The sequence below is a fragment of the Mandrillus leucophaeus genome, unplaced genomic scaffold (genome assembly GCF_000951045.1).
Source record: "Mandrillus leucophaeus isolate KB7577 unplaced genomic scaffold, Mleu.le_1.0 Scaffold225, whole genome shotgun sequence".
In the NCBI taxonomy this organism is placed as follows: domain Eukaryota; kingdom Metazoa; phylum Chordata; class Mammalia; order Primates; family Cercopithecidae; genus Mandrillus; species Mandrillus leucophaeus.
Genome location: NW_012102310.1, coordinates 74,189 through 91,234, shown reverse-complemented (window position 1 = coordinate 91,234; position 17,046 = coordinate 74,189). Strand labels below are relative to the sequence as shown.

At 35.8% G+C, this 17,046-nt stretch overlaps 1 protein-coding gene across 1 annotated transcript in view; it reads right to left on the bottom strand.

Annotated features, from left to right (window-relative positions):
• GLIPR1L2 (GLI pathogenesis-related 1 like 2) overlaps positions 1-9,750 on the bottom strand; it is a 41,983-nt gene extending 32,233 nt beyond the window's left edge. Inside the window, exon 1 of the mRNA XM_011981401.1 lies at positions 9,476-9,750. Coding sequence (XP_011836791.1) covers positions 9,476-9,709 — 234 coding nt within the window. The 5' untranslated portion in view covers positions 9,710-9,750. The remainder of the gene's footprint in view (positions 1-9,475) is intronic.
• Between the last annotated feature and the right edge of the window lie 7,296 nt (positions 9,751-17,046).

The following is a 17,046-nucleotide window of genomic DNA, read 5'->3' as shown; positions in this document are numbered from 1 at the left end:
GAACCCAGGAGGCGAAGGTTGCAGCGAGCTGAGATGGCGCCACTGCACTCCAGCCTGGGCGAGAGAGCGAGACTCTCTCAAAAAAAAAAAGCTTTCTCATTCTTTTTTTTCCCCACAGGTGTATGGTATTCTTTTATGTGGATGAACCACATTTACTTTAGTTAACCCTCAGGGCTGGAAATTAGAGTATTTTTGCAATAATTTGTTAATATTAAATGATGGTACAATGAATAACCGTATAGGGATACCATTTCCTTCTTGTGTGGTAGGTCCTTAGGATGGATACCAGAAATGGCATCAAAGAGCCAAAGAGTAAATACATCCGTAATGTAGTAGGTATTGTCAGATTCTTCTCTACAAGGACTGTATCATTTTGCTTGCACACCAGTAGTACATGGAGTAGGCATGGTCTTTGACTTTGATACAAAATCCAGAAGCAATTTTTAAAAACTGATTAGTCAGCTACACAAAAATGTTAAAAAGTCTGAATAGCAAAAAATACATAAGTAGATTTAAAAAAACCTGACAAACTGGGAAAATAATTACAACTCATATCACAGATGAATGGCTCATTTCCCAAATAAATAATGGGAGAACAAAAGTAAAAAAAAAACTGGTTAAAAAAAATCATTAAAGGATACTAACAGATCCTTATTCACATGAAAGGATGCATAGCTTTGCTTATAATAAGAGACATAAAAATCAGAGATCATATCTTACCTATCAGGCAAGTAAAACTCCAAAGTTCAACAATACTTTTGTTGTCTTGTCTGTGGGGAATTGTTGACTTAGCTGGAGTTTATATAGATGTACGGATGAAGCAAATTACCTTTTTCAAATGACTACCCAGATCTATCAACACCAATTTAAAAGTCTATCGATAGCTCACAGATTTGAGACGTTACTTTTGTCATATACTAAATTCCCTTACATATTTGGGTTATTTCTGAACTCTACATCTTTCCAATGGTATATCTTTTAACATACTAGTACTATATTATTTTACTTATTGAGGCTTTATCATATGCTATAAAATCTAATATGTTCAATAACCCTCTTTTTTCAAAATATCCTGGCTATGCTTATTTATTTATTTTTAAAACAATCTAAATGTCCATCAATAAAGGAACAGGTAAAAAATGTAGTATATTTAAGGGATAAATATCATAGCACATAAAACTGAATTAACTAGATTTGTATCTATGAATAAATCTCAAATGTATAATTTTGAATGAAAAACCAAGTAACATGATAAATTCTACATAATACCACTCATAGAAATATAAGACAGAAACCTCCAAACATTATGTTTTTGGTCTAGATCATCACATATATATTTGAAACCTTAAAAAATGTATTAGAATGACTCATATCAAACTCATAAAGGTCACTGTCTCTGGGGATGGAGAAAGGGAACATGACTGAAGTGGCTGTTAAAAAATGTTAACATTGACTGTACTGTTTTTTCTTTTTTTAAAAAAGGAGGAAGATTTATTTGTAATATTAAATTAAAAATTGATATTACATATAGAACTACAGCCCATTATCTGGTACATGAGGGGAGTCTAAGTCTTGAGCCTTCTCCTAGTACTACAATGTCAGGTTAGAATTAGGAATCACTCAGCCCCAGAACAGCCCAGAAAAAGAAGGGAGGGATTCTGTGCTTCTAGCATCCAAGAATGTAAGAAAGTTAAAGCAAAAAGAGGACGAAGCTAAGGCACAATCTTCTAATATTACAAACCTATAAAAATGGTGAATAAAATGTTTAGTTTGAATCCTATGAAATTGTGCTTGTGTTTTCTAGGTCAAAAATGGTTGAAGAGCAATTCATATAGTTCAATCCTTGTATGATAAAGGCTTTTTTTTTTTTGAGACGGAGTCTCACTGTTGCCCAGGCTGGAGTACAGTGGTGTGATCTCAGCTCACTGCAACCTCCGCCTCCCGGGTTCAAGCGATTCTTCTGCCTCAGCCTTCCAAGTAGCTGAGATTACAGGTGCGTGCCACAACGCTTGGCAATTTTTGTATTTTTAGTAGGCACAGGGTTTCACCATATTGGCCAGGCTGATCAGAACTCCTGACCTCAAGTGATCCGCCGGCCTTTGGCCTCCCAAAGTGCTGGAATTACAGGCATGAGTCAACGCTCCCGGCCTTTTTTTTTTTTTTTTTTTAAATCCACAGCTGAGCTCAAAGGAAAGAAAGGTAATATTCAGGTGCCAGAAATGAAGAGAAAAGTTAAAAGTCAAAGTGGTAAACTCATGTGCCTAATCTAAGGAAAGGAAACATCAGATCAGATATAAATGCCACCAATGTAGGAAGAGAAAATGTAGCCATAAAGCCACCTAAGACAAGTTCTGGGACTGAAGTATTTGTGGAAAAATTAGGATGCTGACTTCTTCCTAAATGAAGCAGACCAGCAAATCCTTCCCAGAAGTCTGAGAAAGTGACAGAAAGTCAGATGGAAAAAAGTCATGTTATGTGAGAAATCAGTTCTAGATCTATACTATGCATACAGGTGGACACTATACTTAAATTGCCTATATATGCTGACAATACCCAAACAAATTATAAACATCAAAACTTAACACATTATAAATATAAAAACAATTATAAATATAAAACTGACTGTAACAGGGGAGTAAGGCAAAAGCTAATAAAAACTAATCTGTAGCAATATTTATTTTTCCACTATTTGGACAACATGGAACTCTTTCTCACACACACATAATCTCTGCTGAAAATGAGCATAGTATAGAAAATTATAAACATGACAGAGGCTCATAGCTAAAATAAGAGAAATGGCACCCAAAGAAACTAAAATAATAAAACACTAAAAATATTTTATGAAAATATAAAATAATTTATGTTTAAAATGATTAAATAAGTGAGTGTAAAAACCGAAATCACAAGAGAAAACAGAACAGTGGGGGAATATGAGCAAATTTTATAAAATAGTCTAGAAATTTTAAAAAATCAATTGGCCAGTTAAATATATCACACAAATCCGAAGAGAAAACTGGTGACTGAACAGTAGTTCTAAAGCAATGACTCGGAAGGAAAACAGAAAAAGAGATGGACTATAGAGAGAAAATGGAGAGCTGTGGAGAAAAGGATGAAAAAGTCAGATATACAACTAATAGGAGTTCAAGACAGGGAGACTAGAGAGCATGGGGAAGGGGCAACATTCTATGAAATAATGCTGAATAATTTTAGTCTTAACAATGGACATGGATACAGAGATTCAAGAAGAAAAGTTCTGAACAAAATAAATAAAAACACCAGTATGGGGTAAAACTATAGAACAGCAAATATAAAATATTTAAAGTAGCTGGAGAGAAAAGATAAATCATCTTTAAAAGATCAAAAGACTAGTGGATCTCAAACTTTAGTACACTTCAGAATCATCTGGAGGACTTGTTAAAATACAGATTACTGGGTTTCAAAACCAGGATTTCTGATTCAGTAAGTCTAGGATAGGTCCTAAGAACTTTAATTTCTAACAAGTTCACAGGTGATTCTGATTCTGTTGTTGCTGGTATAGGAACCATACTGTGGGAACTTCTGAGTTCAGCTAACAAAAGAAACCTCAAAAGCAACAGTGGGAGACAGAAGATAGCGCTGACAGAGAACAATATCATTCAAGAGTGTGAAGTAAAGATTATTTTACATATAGAAATATTAAGTTTACTATTCACACTCCCTTGCTGAATGAGCTATTAAAAGATGTATTTTAGGCACAAGGAAACTGATTCCAGAAAGTGGTAATGCAATACAAGAAGTAATGGTTAGCTAGCATAAATAATTATAACGGGCCAGGTGCAAGCCTGGGCAACATGGCAAAACCCTGCCTCTACAAAAAATACAAAAATCAGCTGGGCATGGTGGTGAGCACCTGTAGTCTCAGCTACTTAGGTGGTTGAGATGGGAGGATCACTTGAGCCCCAGGGGTAAAGGCTGCAGTGAGCTGAGATCACACCACTGCACTCCAGCCTGGGCAGCAGAATGAGATCCTGTCTCAAAAAAAAATTAAAAAAAAAAAAATGAAATAATAATGCTAAGCAACACATTCTTAAGCAATGACTCAAAAAATAAATCACACGGCTGGGCGCGGTGGCTCAAGCCTGTAATCCCAGCACTTTGGGAGGCCGAGACGGGCGGATCGCGAGGTCAGGAGATCGAGACCATCCTGGCTAACACGGTGAAACCCCGTCTCTACTAAAAATACAAAAAAAATTAGCCGGGCGAGGTGGCGGGCGCCTGTACTCCCAGCTACTCAGGAGGCTGAGGCAGGAGAATGGCGTGAACCCGGGAGGCGGGGCTTGCAGTGAGCTGAGATCCGGCCACTGCACTCCAGCCTGGGCAACAAAGCCAGACTCTGTCTCAAAAAAAATAAAATAAATCACAAAAGAAAATACCTTGGGAAAAATGAAAATGAAAACACAACTATTCAAACATATGGAATGTACAAAAAACAGCACTAAGAGGAAAATGTAAGAGTGTAAGAGCTTACATTTTTTAAAAAAGATGAAAGACTCCAAATCGACAGCCTAACTGTACACCATAGGTAAGTAGAAGAGAAAAATTGAACGAAACCCAAAGTTACTAGAGGAAGGAAATAATAAAGATTGAAGCAGAGATAAATAAAATAGAGAACAGAAAAACAATAGAGAAAATCAGCAGAACTATGAGCTGGTTCTTCAAAAAGATCAGCAAAAATGATACACGTTTAGCAAGACTGGGTAAGAAATAAAGACATAAGACTTATTCTTGGAAACATACAACCTACCAAAAGGTAGTAACGAAGAAACAGAAAATCTAAACAGACCTATAGCTAGTAAAAAGATTGAATAAAAACAATAAAATTATTAAAATAATAATACATTTATAAAATAATAATAAAAATCAGTAATACAAATCTCCCAATAAAGAAAAGCCCAGAACCAGATGGAGTCATTGGTGAATTCTAATAGGAGTTCAAGGCATATATTTAAAGAATTAACATCAATTCTCAAACTCTTCCCCAAAAATGAAGAGGGGGGAACATTTATTAACTCATTCTATGAAGCCAGCATCACCCTGATACGAAAGCCAGAAAAAGATACCACAAGAAAACTATAGGCCAATATCTTTTATGAATATTAATATAAAAATCTTCAACAAAAACAAAAAGCTGAATTTAACAGCACATTAAAAAGAGCTGAATTTAACAGCACATTGGAAGAATTATACATGATAACCCAGTGGAATTTACCCCTTGGTGCAGGAATGGTTTGACATATAAAAATTAACCATTGTGATAGAATACATTAACAAAGCGAAGAAAAATAGCCACACCATCATCTTATACGTAGACAACCCTAAAGATTCCACACACAAAATAGAACCAATAAATAAATTCAGAAAAGTAGCAGGTTACAAAATCAACATACAAAAATTAGTTGCTTTTCAATATGTTAATAACAAACAATATGAAAGGGAATTAGGTAAACCACTCCATCACAATAGCATCAAAAAGAATAAAATATTTAGGAATAAACTTAGCCAAAGAGGGAAAAACATATATGCTAAAAACAACAAAATACTACTGAAAGAAATTAAGGTGGATACTAGAAAGTGAAAAGACATCCGGTGTTAATGTACTGGAATACTTTATATTGTTAAGATAGCCATTCTACCCAAAATGTTACAAATCAATGAAACCCATATCAAAATCCCAATAATGTATTTTTTTTTGCAAAAATACAAAAATACATCCCAAAATTCATAAAAAATCTGAAAGGACCCTGAATGGCCAAAATAATCTTGAAGAAGATGAAAAAAGTTGGAGAATGCACACTTGCTAATTTCAAAACTTACCAGTATTCTACAGTAATTGTTGTGGAACTATTAATAGCATACAGACATATTAGACTAATAGAAACGAATAGAGGGCCCCAAAATAAACACCAGTATATATGGTCAAATGATTTTTAACAAGGGTGGCAAGACCATTTTATGGGGAAAATAACAATCTTTCCAGCAAATGAAGTTAGGAAAAATGGATATCCACATGCAAAAGAATAAGCTGGACCCTTACCTTATACAATATACAAAACTTAACTCAAAGACCTAAAACTATAAAACCTTTAAAAAGCACAGGGGAAAAGCTTCATGACACTGAATTTGGCAATGATTTCTTGGATACGATACAAAAAATACACACAATAACAACAAAAAATGATAAATTATACTTCATTGACGTTAAAAACTTTTGTTCATCAAAGGATATTATTGATACAGTGAAAACGCAACTTACAAAATGGGAGAAAAGGACGGGCGCGGTGGCTCAAGCCTGTAATCCCAGCACTTTGGGAGGCCGAGACGGGTGGATCACGAGGTCAGGAAATCGAGACCATCCTGGCTAACAAGGTGAAACCCCGTCTCTACTAAAAAAAAATACAAAAAAATTAGCCGGGCGAGGTGGCAGGCGCCTCTGTAGTCCCAGCTACTCGGGAGGCTGAGGCAGGAGAATGGCGTGAACCCGGGAGGCGGAGCTTGCAGTGAGCCGAGATCGCGCCACTGCACTCCAGCCTGGGCGACAGAGCGAGACTCCGTCTCAAAAACAAACAAACAAACAAACAAAAAAACAAAATGGGAGAAAATACTTTCAAATCATATATCTGAAAAAGATTAATAACCAGAATCTATGAAAATTCCTATAACTTGACAACAAAAAATCTAAAAAGTTGGCCAAAAAGTGTGCAAAGGACTTGAATAGCTTTTCAAAGAAGAGAAAAACTTGGTGAAGGAGCAAATAAAAAGACACTCAATATCAGTAATCATTAGGGAAATGCAGATAAAAAATACAGTGAGGTATCACTTCATACCTGCTAGATGGTTATCATTAGGAAAAAAAGAGGAGTAAGAAAAATAAAACAGAAAATAACAAGTGTTATCAAGGATGTGGAGAAATTGAACCATTGAACATTCTTGGTGGGAATGTAAAATGGTGCAGCCACTATGGAAAACAGAATGGCGGTTCTTTGAAAAATTGAACATAGAATTATCATATGATACAGTAATTCCAGTTCTGGGTATATACCCAGAAACAGCAAAAGCAGGAACTGTAGCAGATAAATGTACACCCATGTCTATAGCAGTATTATTCACAATAGCCAAATAATGGAAGCAATCTAAATATCCACGGACAGGTGAATTGATAAAGAAAATATGGTATATACACACAGTAGAATATTATTCAGCTGTAAAAAGACAGGAAATCCTGACATATGCTACAACATGGGTGAACTTTATAGACATTTTACCAAATGAAATAAGCTAGTAACAAAGACACATATTGTACAATTCCACTTATATTTGGTACCTTAAGAAGTAAAATTAATAGGGATAGAAAGTAGAATGGTGATAGAGGCCTGGGAGGAGGGGAAATGAGAAGAAAGTAATTATTTGATGGGTATGGTGTCTCAGTTCAGGAAGATGAAAAAATTTTGGAGATGGGTGGTGGTAACATGCGCACAACAATGCGAATGTACTTAATGCCACTGAACTATACACTTAAAAATGCTTAAAATGGTAAATGTTATGTCCTGTATATTGTAATACAATTTTTTAAAAACAACAATTATTTTGGTATTTAAAAGCAAGGTAGAACAAAAGTACTACATGACAATAGCATGAATAAGGATGGAAAGTATTCAGAATTTGTGTTCTAAGATCTTATTTAATATTTGGGTGGAGTTTACAGATACTAACTTTTGGAATTTATAAATACATATATTAAAATACTAAAAATAACCAATAAAATAATTTTAAAAAAAGATGTCCAAATATGCTAAAGAAACGTTTTAAATAGGCCATATTATTACGATAGACTATACTATTTACAGTTAATATTTATGTCCTAATAAAATACATGGGAAAAATATACATTAACTTTAAGAAAGAAGAAAAGGGTAAACATTTAGGGTGGGACTTTAACCTATACATCAAATACTATTCCTTTAAAAATGTCCACATTTAAAAATATTGATTGTGGGTATATATTGATTGAAATATAATATAATTTTTAGAGATGAGATAGAAAACCTATGAAAAGTTGTACTAGAAAGTATTATGTGTTTATTAATTTTCAGGATTAAGGATAATCTTCAAATTGGGAAGAAACAGAATTACTCACAAAAAAATGGAAAATTAGGTGAAACTCCCAAATATCCCCAAACTCTATAATTGAATTCAAAAGATAAAGAATTGGCTTAGAAAAAAGTGTCTTCCGCAGATAGAACCAAGTGCTAGCATATTTCCACAAGAAAGCATATAATCTGACACAGAAATGATGACAATATGAAAGGTAAAGGAAATGAACGAGAAAGAACTAAAGTATGTCCTATCAAAATAGTATCTTAACATTAACATTAAAACAAATTACCATTTTTATAATTTATCATTTAGCAAATAATTGAACATGTCCAAGTCAGTAAGGATGTGGTGAAAACAGAACATTTATACACAGTTGGTATATGCTAAATTTGGCACAGCCCGTTAGCATAGCAATTGCTATGTGTTAAATAAATAAAAAATATCGTACCCTTAATTTATTTATCCCATTTCTGAAATTTGTGCTAAGAACTAATGCTGAAGGAAGAAAAGACATGTCTAGGAAAGTAGTCCTTGCTATATAATTTATAACATAAATTTGAAGCTTCTAATTCCCTAAGAGGACAGTAATACTTGCTGGATTTTCAGTCATTTTAATGCCAGTCATGAAAACTCCATAGCAACCAGGGAATAGTTGATGAGCTGTTAAATGACTATAGGGTGTAAAAGAGCGGGAAAGCAAGAACAGCATTGCAAGGTAAGGCAAAATCAGGGTCAAGACTAGGGTGAGGAAACTGAGAGACTTCCTTAAGAGACAAATTTGGAATGGACACCAAAAATAAAAATAAAATAAAAACCAATAATCAAGATAAAAAATATTTTTAAAAGGCAAAGCTAATGTGACATCTGTGATGGAAAAAGCTAAAAATTTCAAATACAAATAGGTTCTCATCTTGATTTGCACCACCCTGAGAGTGTCGCACTTGCTTTTCCCTTATTCAGACCCAAGGTTCCTGTCTTTGTTAAATTTTTTAACATTTCTTTATCACTGATATTGATATTTTTGCACAGATTTTTAATTTTTTAAAACCCGTTGCATTAAAATATCATTTTCTTGCATTGGCGCCCCCTTAAAATCTGCACCGCAGGCCAGTGCCTCTATCACCCTAGTCCCGGCCCTGTGCAATATTATGGTAATAAGTATGTGTTTTGAGCGTCCGCAGTTTTTCTCTGTATAAACTTCACATGTACTTTAAAATCCAAGCTAAAAGTGCGGTTCTCCGCGATCCTTCGGCCTCAGAGCAGTGGCCCCAACTTCCCGAGGCCGAGGGAGGCGTTGTGGCAACAGTCGTGGAAGGTTCGGGAAACCGCCTTCTGGCCTCACCATGAAGCGCAAGTTAGACCCTCGGGGAATGACGTCGCCCCGCAGCTCATTGTGGAGGTTCACGTACTCGTTGATAAAGTCTACGTCCTCTTCGTGTGGCAACAATGTCGCGTTCAAACTAGAACCTAGTAGCAGTAGCCACAGCTCACAGAGCCGCAGCTTCAAAACGCCCCCTACTGCCAGGGGGAGGGATTGTGCGCTCCACTCCCGGGCGAAGGACCTTGGGGCCTCCATGGTCCACCGGCCGCGGACAGGCCAGTGCGCACGCGCTGGCCGTCCCAGTGAACTGCCAATCTACGGGCGACGCAGGCGAGCCTTGTCCCGCCTCCCGGAGGGAGAAAGGGAGCGGGGAGGAGGAAAAACAAAGGAGGGAGGAGGGAGAAAAGAGGAAGGAGGAGAGAGGAGGGAGAGGATAGTAAGGAGGGGAGAGTGGAGAGGGGAGGGGGAGAGGAGGGGAAAACTAGACCTGCGGAGTGAAGAAAGCTGGCAATAGATGTCTGACGAACTAAAGAAAGACTTGCGCTACGTGAGTAAGCGCTTTTCACTAAACCAATGTAGTGAAATGTTATCCCTAATTGATTTCTGACACTGAATGATATGTCGTCATTCATGAGTCATCAGTTTGTATGGTAAATGCCAATTACTGAGTAACGGGTCTGAGGAACCGTCTAATTGTGCCAGGTGAAATGATTTTTCTGCGATACGGATACAAATTCAATTAATTTTTTTTCTGCATTACCTATTGAGTTGGAAATTTGATGCAGGGCCAGCCCTTTATTTTCCTCAGGGACAGAATGGAATAAAGAAATGTTGCTAGTTCTTAAGGCCAAAGAAGTTCTTAAGGCCAACTTAATCGATGAGATTTTTTTCAGTTTTTAAATGAACCTTTGTGGGAAACCACAAAATAAATGGGAGTGAAGGGAGAGTAGGGATCACCAAACTCTCCAAAGGTTAAAACATTTCTACTTCTTCTCTCATCAGCACAATTCAGACAGCCTGGAATATCAAGATTCATCTTTTTCAGTAATTGTGGCATTCACAGTAAGAAAAAACTCTTTTCTTTTTTTTCCAGACAAAATTGGCTGATATCTAGCTGATTTTGGCCTGATCTATTTACCTCCAAACATTTTCCTCAAAAACAAAACATAACAAAACCAACTTGCTTTGAAGACTTTAAATTCTAAGCGTGGAAAAAAAGCACATATTTGTTTTGGAGTACACGTTTGCATATTACATATTGTGCTTAATGCATTAAGCAGATATGGAAAATTGACATTAAGAGAAAATTTTACTACAAAACATTGTAACAGGTTAGCCAAACATTTATACAAAGAAAAATGCTTTCAAAAATTGTGATGCACACAATTGAAAAACAGTGGACCTATGTAAGATGGTTTCGTTCATGCCCTTGAATACTTACTATTGTGCAGTGTATTAAGTGATTGAAAAAGATTAGTAGACAAGACACAGATTCAGCTTTTAAGCAGCTTACAGTTTAGTGAATTAGCAATCAGGTAGTATTTATAACATGTGATAAATACAAAGCCAAAATTCTATTGCATCATGTGAGGGACGATTAGTACTCTTGTGGAGGACCAGGGAAGCCTTTCTGGAAAATGTATACAGAAACTGAAACAGACAAGTGTAAGATAGCATTCTAAACAAAAGGAAAAGCAGGTAATGTGCCTAAGGAGAGAGGAAGATCCTAAAGGCTAAAGTATTTTGGTATGGCTAGAACCTATTTAAGGGTGAAGTTGGCAAGTGCTGAAAAATGCAATTCCTTTATTATGGTGGTACTGTTGTTAGACTGCAAACAATGCTAAAGAAAAAATATAAATAGAATAATACGATCTTAGATTTGGAAGAAATTTTAGCCACGATTACTAGCCTCATGTGTTAGGCATACTCTCTGGAACATCATTGACAGGTGATCATCACATCCTTTTCTTAAACAATTACACCAACAGGAAGTCACCATTTCCTGGGAAGCCCATTCCACTGCTAGACATTTCATTCAATAAATATTTCCTTGGTACCTCGTGTGTGTCACAGCCTAGCTAAAGGTTCAAATGCTGAACAAACTAGACATGGAGTCTATCCACAGGAAGCTTTTAATTAAAGGTGATACAGCTGAATCATCAATAGTTACAATACAGAGTGGTGAATACTACTTTTAATCTATTTCACAAATATTTAATGTGTCGGGCACTGTTTAAAATGCTTGGACAATAGCAACTCATTCAAGTCATACAAATCTTAAGAAATAGTTATTATCCCTTTAACAGATGGAAAAACTGAGAAAAAGAGAAATCAAATTGCCTGAGGCCACCCAGCCAGGGGGTGGTAGAGCTACTTCTGTTTTGTTTTGTTTTTACCAATTCCTTTTCTAAAAATAGACTCTATTTTTTAATAGCAGTTTTAGGTTCACAGCAAAACTGAGAGGAAGGTACAGAGATTTCTCATGTACCTCCTGCCCCCACACGTACATAACCTCCCTCATTATCAACATCCCACAACAGAGTAGTACATTTACAGTTGATGAATCTACATTTATACATTATTCCCACCCAGAGTTCATAGTGTATGTTAGGACTCATTCTTGGTGTTGCACATTTCATGGGTTTGGATAAATGTATAATGTCATGTTTCCAGCATTTAGTATCATATAGAGTAGTTTTACTGCCTAAAAATCCCCTGTGTTCAGACTATTCATCTCTCCCTCCCTCCTAACCCTGGCAACTACTTATATTTTTACTGTCTTCATAGTTTTGCTTTTTCCAGAATGTTATATAGTTGGAATCATACAGTATGTAGCCTTTTCAGATTGGCTTCTTTCACTTAGTAATATGTGTGTAAATTTCTTCCATGTCTTTTCATGGCTTGGTACCTAATTTCTTTTTAGCACTGAATAATTTTTCATTTTCTGGATGTACCAACATTTCTTTATTCCAGTAGCTATTGAAGGACACGTTGGTTGATTCTAGGTATTGGTGTATTATTCTGTTCTCATGCCACTAATAAAGACAGACCCAAGACTGGGTAATTTATAAAGGAAAGAGGTTTGATGGACTCACAATTCCACATGGCTGGGAGCCTTCACAATCATGGTGGAAGATGAAGGAGGAGCAAAGGGACATCTTACATGCTGGCAGGCAAGAGACCATGTGCAGGGAAACTACCCTTTATAAAACCATCAGATCTCATGAGACTTATTCATTACCATGAGAACAGCATGGGAAAAACTTGCCCCCATGATTCAATTACCTCTCACCGAGTCACTCCCATGACACGTGGAGATTATTACAATTCAGGGTAACATTTGGGTGGGGACACAGAGCCAAACCATATCAATTTGCAAAGGAACACAGTTGCTATAAACATCTTTGTGCAGGTGTCTGTGTAGACATAAGTTTTCAACCCCTTTGGATAAATACCAAGAGCATGATTGCTGGATCATATGGTAAGTGCTATTGTTTGGATATTTGTCCGTTTCAAAATTCATGTTGAAACTTAATCCCCAATGTAACGGTATTGAAACGTGGGGCCTTTAAGAAGTGATTGGGTCTGTCCTCATGAATGTATTGACCCATTCATAGATTAATGGGTTAATGGATTCATTTAGCCCCTTTACCATGTGATACTCTGTGCTGCCTTGGGATTCTGCAGAGTCCCCAGTAGCAAGAAGGGCCTCACCAGATATGGCCCCTTGACTTTGAAATTCTGAACCTCCACAATTCTAAGAAGTAAATATCTTTTCTTTATAACTTACCCAGTTTCAGGTATTTTCTTATGAGTAACATTAAACAGACTATGACAGTAAGTATAATGTTCAGTTTTTTAAGAAACCACTAAACTGTAGTCTGAAGTGGCTGTGCCATTTTGCATTCCCACCAACCATGAATGAGAGCTCATGTTCCTCCACATCCTTGTTAGCATTTGGTGTTGCCAGTGTTCTGGATTTTGGCCATTCTGATAGGTGTGTAATGGTATTTCATTGGTATTTTAATGTGCATTTTCCTGATGACGTATGATGCACCTTTTCATATGCTCATTTGAGTACTATGTATCTTCTTTGGTGAGGTGTCCATTAAGGTTTTTGACCCATTTTTAAATTAAGCTGTTTGTTTTTTGACTGTTGAGTTTAAAGAGTCTTTGCACACTTTGGCAGGCCGAGACGGGCGGATCACGAGGTCAGGAGATCGAGACCATCCTGGCTAACACGGTGAAACCCCGTCTCTACTAAAAAATACAAAAAACTAGCCGGGCGTACTGGCAGGCGCCTGTAGTCCCAGCTACTCGGGAGGCTGAGGCAGGAGAATGGCGTAAACCCGGGAGGTGGAGCTTGCAGTGAGCTGAGATCCGGCCACTGCACTCCAGCCCGGGCGACAGAGCAAGACTTCGTCTCAAAAAAAAAAAAAAAAGAGTCTCTTCTGTGTTTTTCTCCCAGGCTGTGGCTTGTCTTTTCATTCTCTTAAGAATGTCTTTTGCTGTGTAGAAATTTTTAGTTTTAATGGCACCCAGCTTATCAATTTATTCTTTCATAAATCATAACTTTTGTGTCGTATCTAAAAGATTATTGCCAAATTAAAGATCATCTAGATTTTCTCTTATATAAACTTCTATGAGTTTATACTTTTGCATTTACATTTAGGTCTGTGATCCATTTTGATTAATTTTTGTTAAGGGTATAAAGTTTGTGCTTAGACTGATATTTTTTTCTTATTTATGGACATTCAGTTGTTCCAGAACCATTTGTTGAAAATACTACATTTGCTCCATTATATTGCATTTGCTCCTTTGTCAAAGATCAGTTGACTTGATTTATGTTGTTCTATTTCTGAGCTCTCTATTCTGTTCCATGGATTTATTTATTTCTACTTTCACCAATACTATACTGTTTTAATTACTGTATTTTTGCTATTGTTTGAATGTGTCCCCCTGAATTCATGTGTTAGAAAATTAATACCCAATACAACAGCATTGAGAGGTGGGATCTTTAAGAGGTGATTAGGTCATGAGAGCTCTGTCCTCATGAATTGAATTAATGCCATTATCACAGGATTGGTAAAATATTGAGGGAGTGAGTTCCTGATAAAAAAGTGAGTTCAGCTCCGTTCTTTTGCACATATGCCTGCACTCTCTTGCTCTGTGAACTCCTGCCATCAGATGACACAGCCAGCAGGTCCTCACCAGATGCAAGCTCCTCAATCTTGGACTTTCCAGCCTCCAGAACTGTAAGAAATTGATCTTTGTTTTTTATAAATTACCAAATATCAGACATTCTGTGATAGCAGCACAAAATAGACTGAGACATGTACCCTTATAGTAAGTCTTAATGTCATGTAGTGTTAGTCCTGCAACCTTGTTCTTCTCATCCAATGTATTGGCTGTTCAGGTTTTTTTTTTGCCTCTTCATATAAACTTTAGAATTATTTTGTCGATATCCACAAATTGCTGAAATTTTGACTGGGGTTACATTAAATCTATAGATCGAATTGGGAATTACTGATATCCTAACAATATTTAGTCTTTCTATTTACTAACAGGGAATATTTCTTCATTTATTTAGTTCTTTGATTTCTTTTATCATACATTTGTAGTGTTCCTCATATAGATTTTGTAAATAGTTTGTTACAGTTATGACTAAGTATTTGTTCGTGTGTGCTAAACGCTATTACATTTTTTATTTTAAATTCTACTCATTCATGGTTAGTATATAGGAAAGTAATTTAAAGTAACTGACTTTTCTATATTAACCTTGTATCCTGCAACCTTGCTAAAATTATTGATTAGTTTCCGAAGTTTGTTGATTCTTTGGATTTTGTACATAAATAATTATGTCATTGGCAAACAAAGACATTTTTCTTTCTTTCTTCTCAATCTATAAACCTTTTATTTTCTTGTCTTATTGCATTAGCAAGGACTTCCAGTATGAAGTTGAAGAGCAGTGATGAGAGGGGCATCTTTGCCTTGTTCCTGATCTTAGTGAGAAAGCTTCCTGTTTCTCATCATTAACTTTGTAGGTAGCTATAGCTTTTTTGTAAATATTGATATCTTTATCAATATCTCAAGGAAGTTTCCTACTATTGCTAGTTTATTGAGAATTTTTGTCATGAGTTCATTTTGGATTTTGTCCAATGTTCTTTCTGCATCTATTGATATATGGTTTTTCTTCTTTAGTCTATTGATGTGATTTATTACATTAATTGATTTGCAAATTGAACCAGGCTTGTATACCTATGTCTGAGTTCATTTTCTGATGCTTATAACAGAATACTTGAAACTGGGTAATTTATAAAGAAAAATATTTAATATTTACAGCTATGGAGGCTGAGAACACAAGGTTGAGGGGCTGCATTTGGTGAAATACCTTCTCGCTGTTGAGAACTCTGCAAAGTCCTGAGGCAGTGCAGGGCATCATATGGCAAGAAAGTTGGTCATGCTAGCTCTGGTCTCTCTTTCCCTTTTTACTAAGCCCTTTAGTCTCACTCCTGTGATAACCCATTAATCCGTTAACTCATTAACCTATTAATCCATTAATCTATGAATGTATTGGTTCATTCTTGAAGACAGAGCCCTCATAACCCAATAATCTTTTTAAAGCCCCACCTTTCAATACTGCCTCAATGGAATTAAATTTTAACATGAGTTTGGAGGGGACAAATATTCAGACCAGAGCAATCTGGAATAAATTCCACTCCATCATGGTGTGTAATTATTTTTATACATTGTTAAATTCAATTTGCTTAGTATCTTGTTGGGGAATTTTGTATCTACGTTCATGAGAGACATTGGTCTGTAGTACTTTTTTTTCTTGTAATGTTTTTGCAGGATTTTGGTATTAGGGTGGGTGTGGAGTTGTTCATAGTATTGCTCAGTTATCCTTTTAACGTTCATCAGATCTGTAGTGATGTTCCTTCTTTCATCTCTGATATTGATAATTTGTGTCTTTTCCCTTTTTCTGTTAGCTTGGCTAGAAGCTTATCAATCTTATTTATGCCTTAAAAGAACCAGCTTTTGGTTTTATTAATTTTCTTTATTAATTTTGTTTACAATTTTATTGATTTCTGCTCAAATTTTTATTATTTCTTCTGCTTTCTTTGGGTTTAATTTGCTCTTTCGTTCTAGTTTCTTACAGTGAAAGCATATGCGATTTTAGATCTTTCTTCTTTTCTAATATGTTTTTTCAGTGCTACAAATTACCTCTAAGCAATGCTTTGCTGCATCCCACAGATTTTGCTAGGATGTTTTCATTTTCATTCATTTAAAAATATTTTCAAATTTCTTTTGATATTTTTTCTTTGGACCATGTGTTATTTAGAAGTGTGCCATTTAATCTCTTATTTTGGAATTTTATGGTTATCGTTCTGTTATTGATTTCTAGTTCAATTACTAGTGGTCTGAGAGGAGGCATTACATGACTTCCATTCTAAATTTATTAAGGTGTGTTTTATGGTCCAGAATATAGTTTATTTTGGTAAATGTTTCATATGAGATTGAGAATATGTATTCAGCTATTGTCAAATAATGTATAGATGTCTTATTACATCCAGGTGATTGATGTTGTTGAC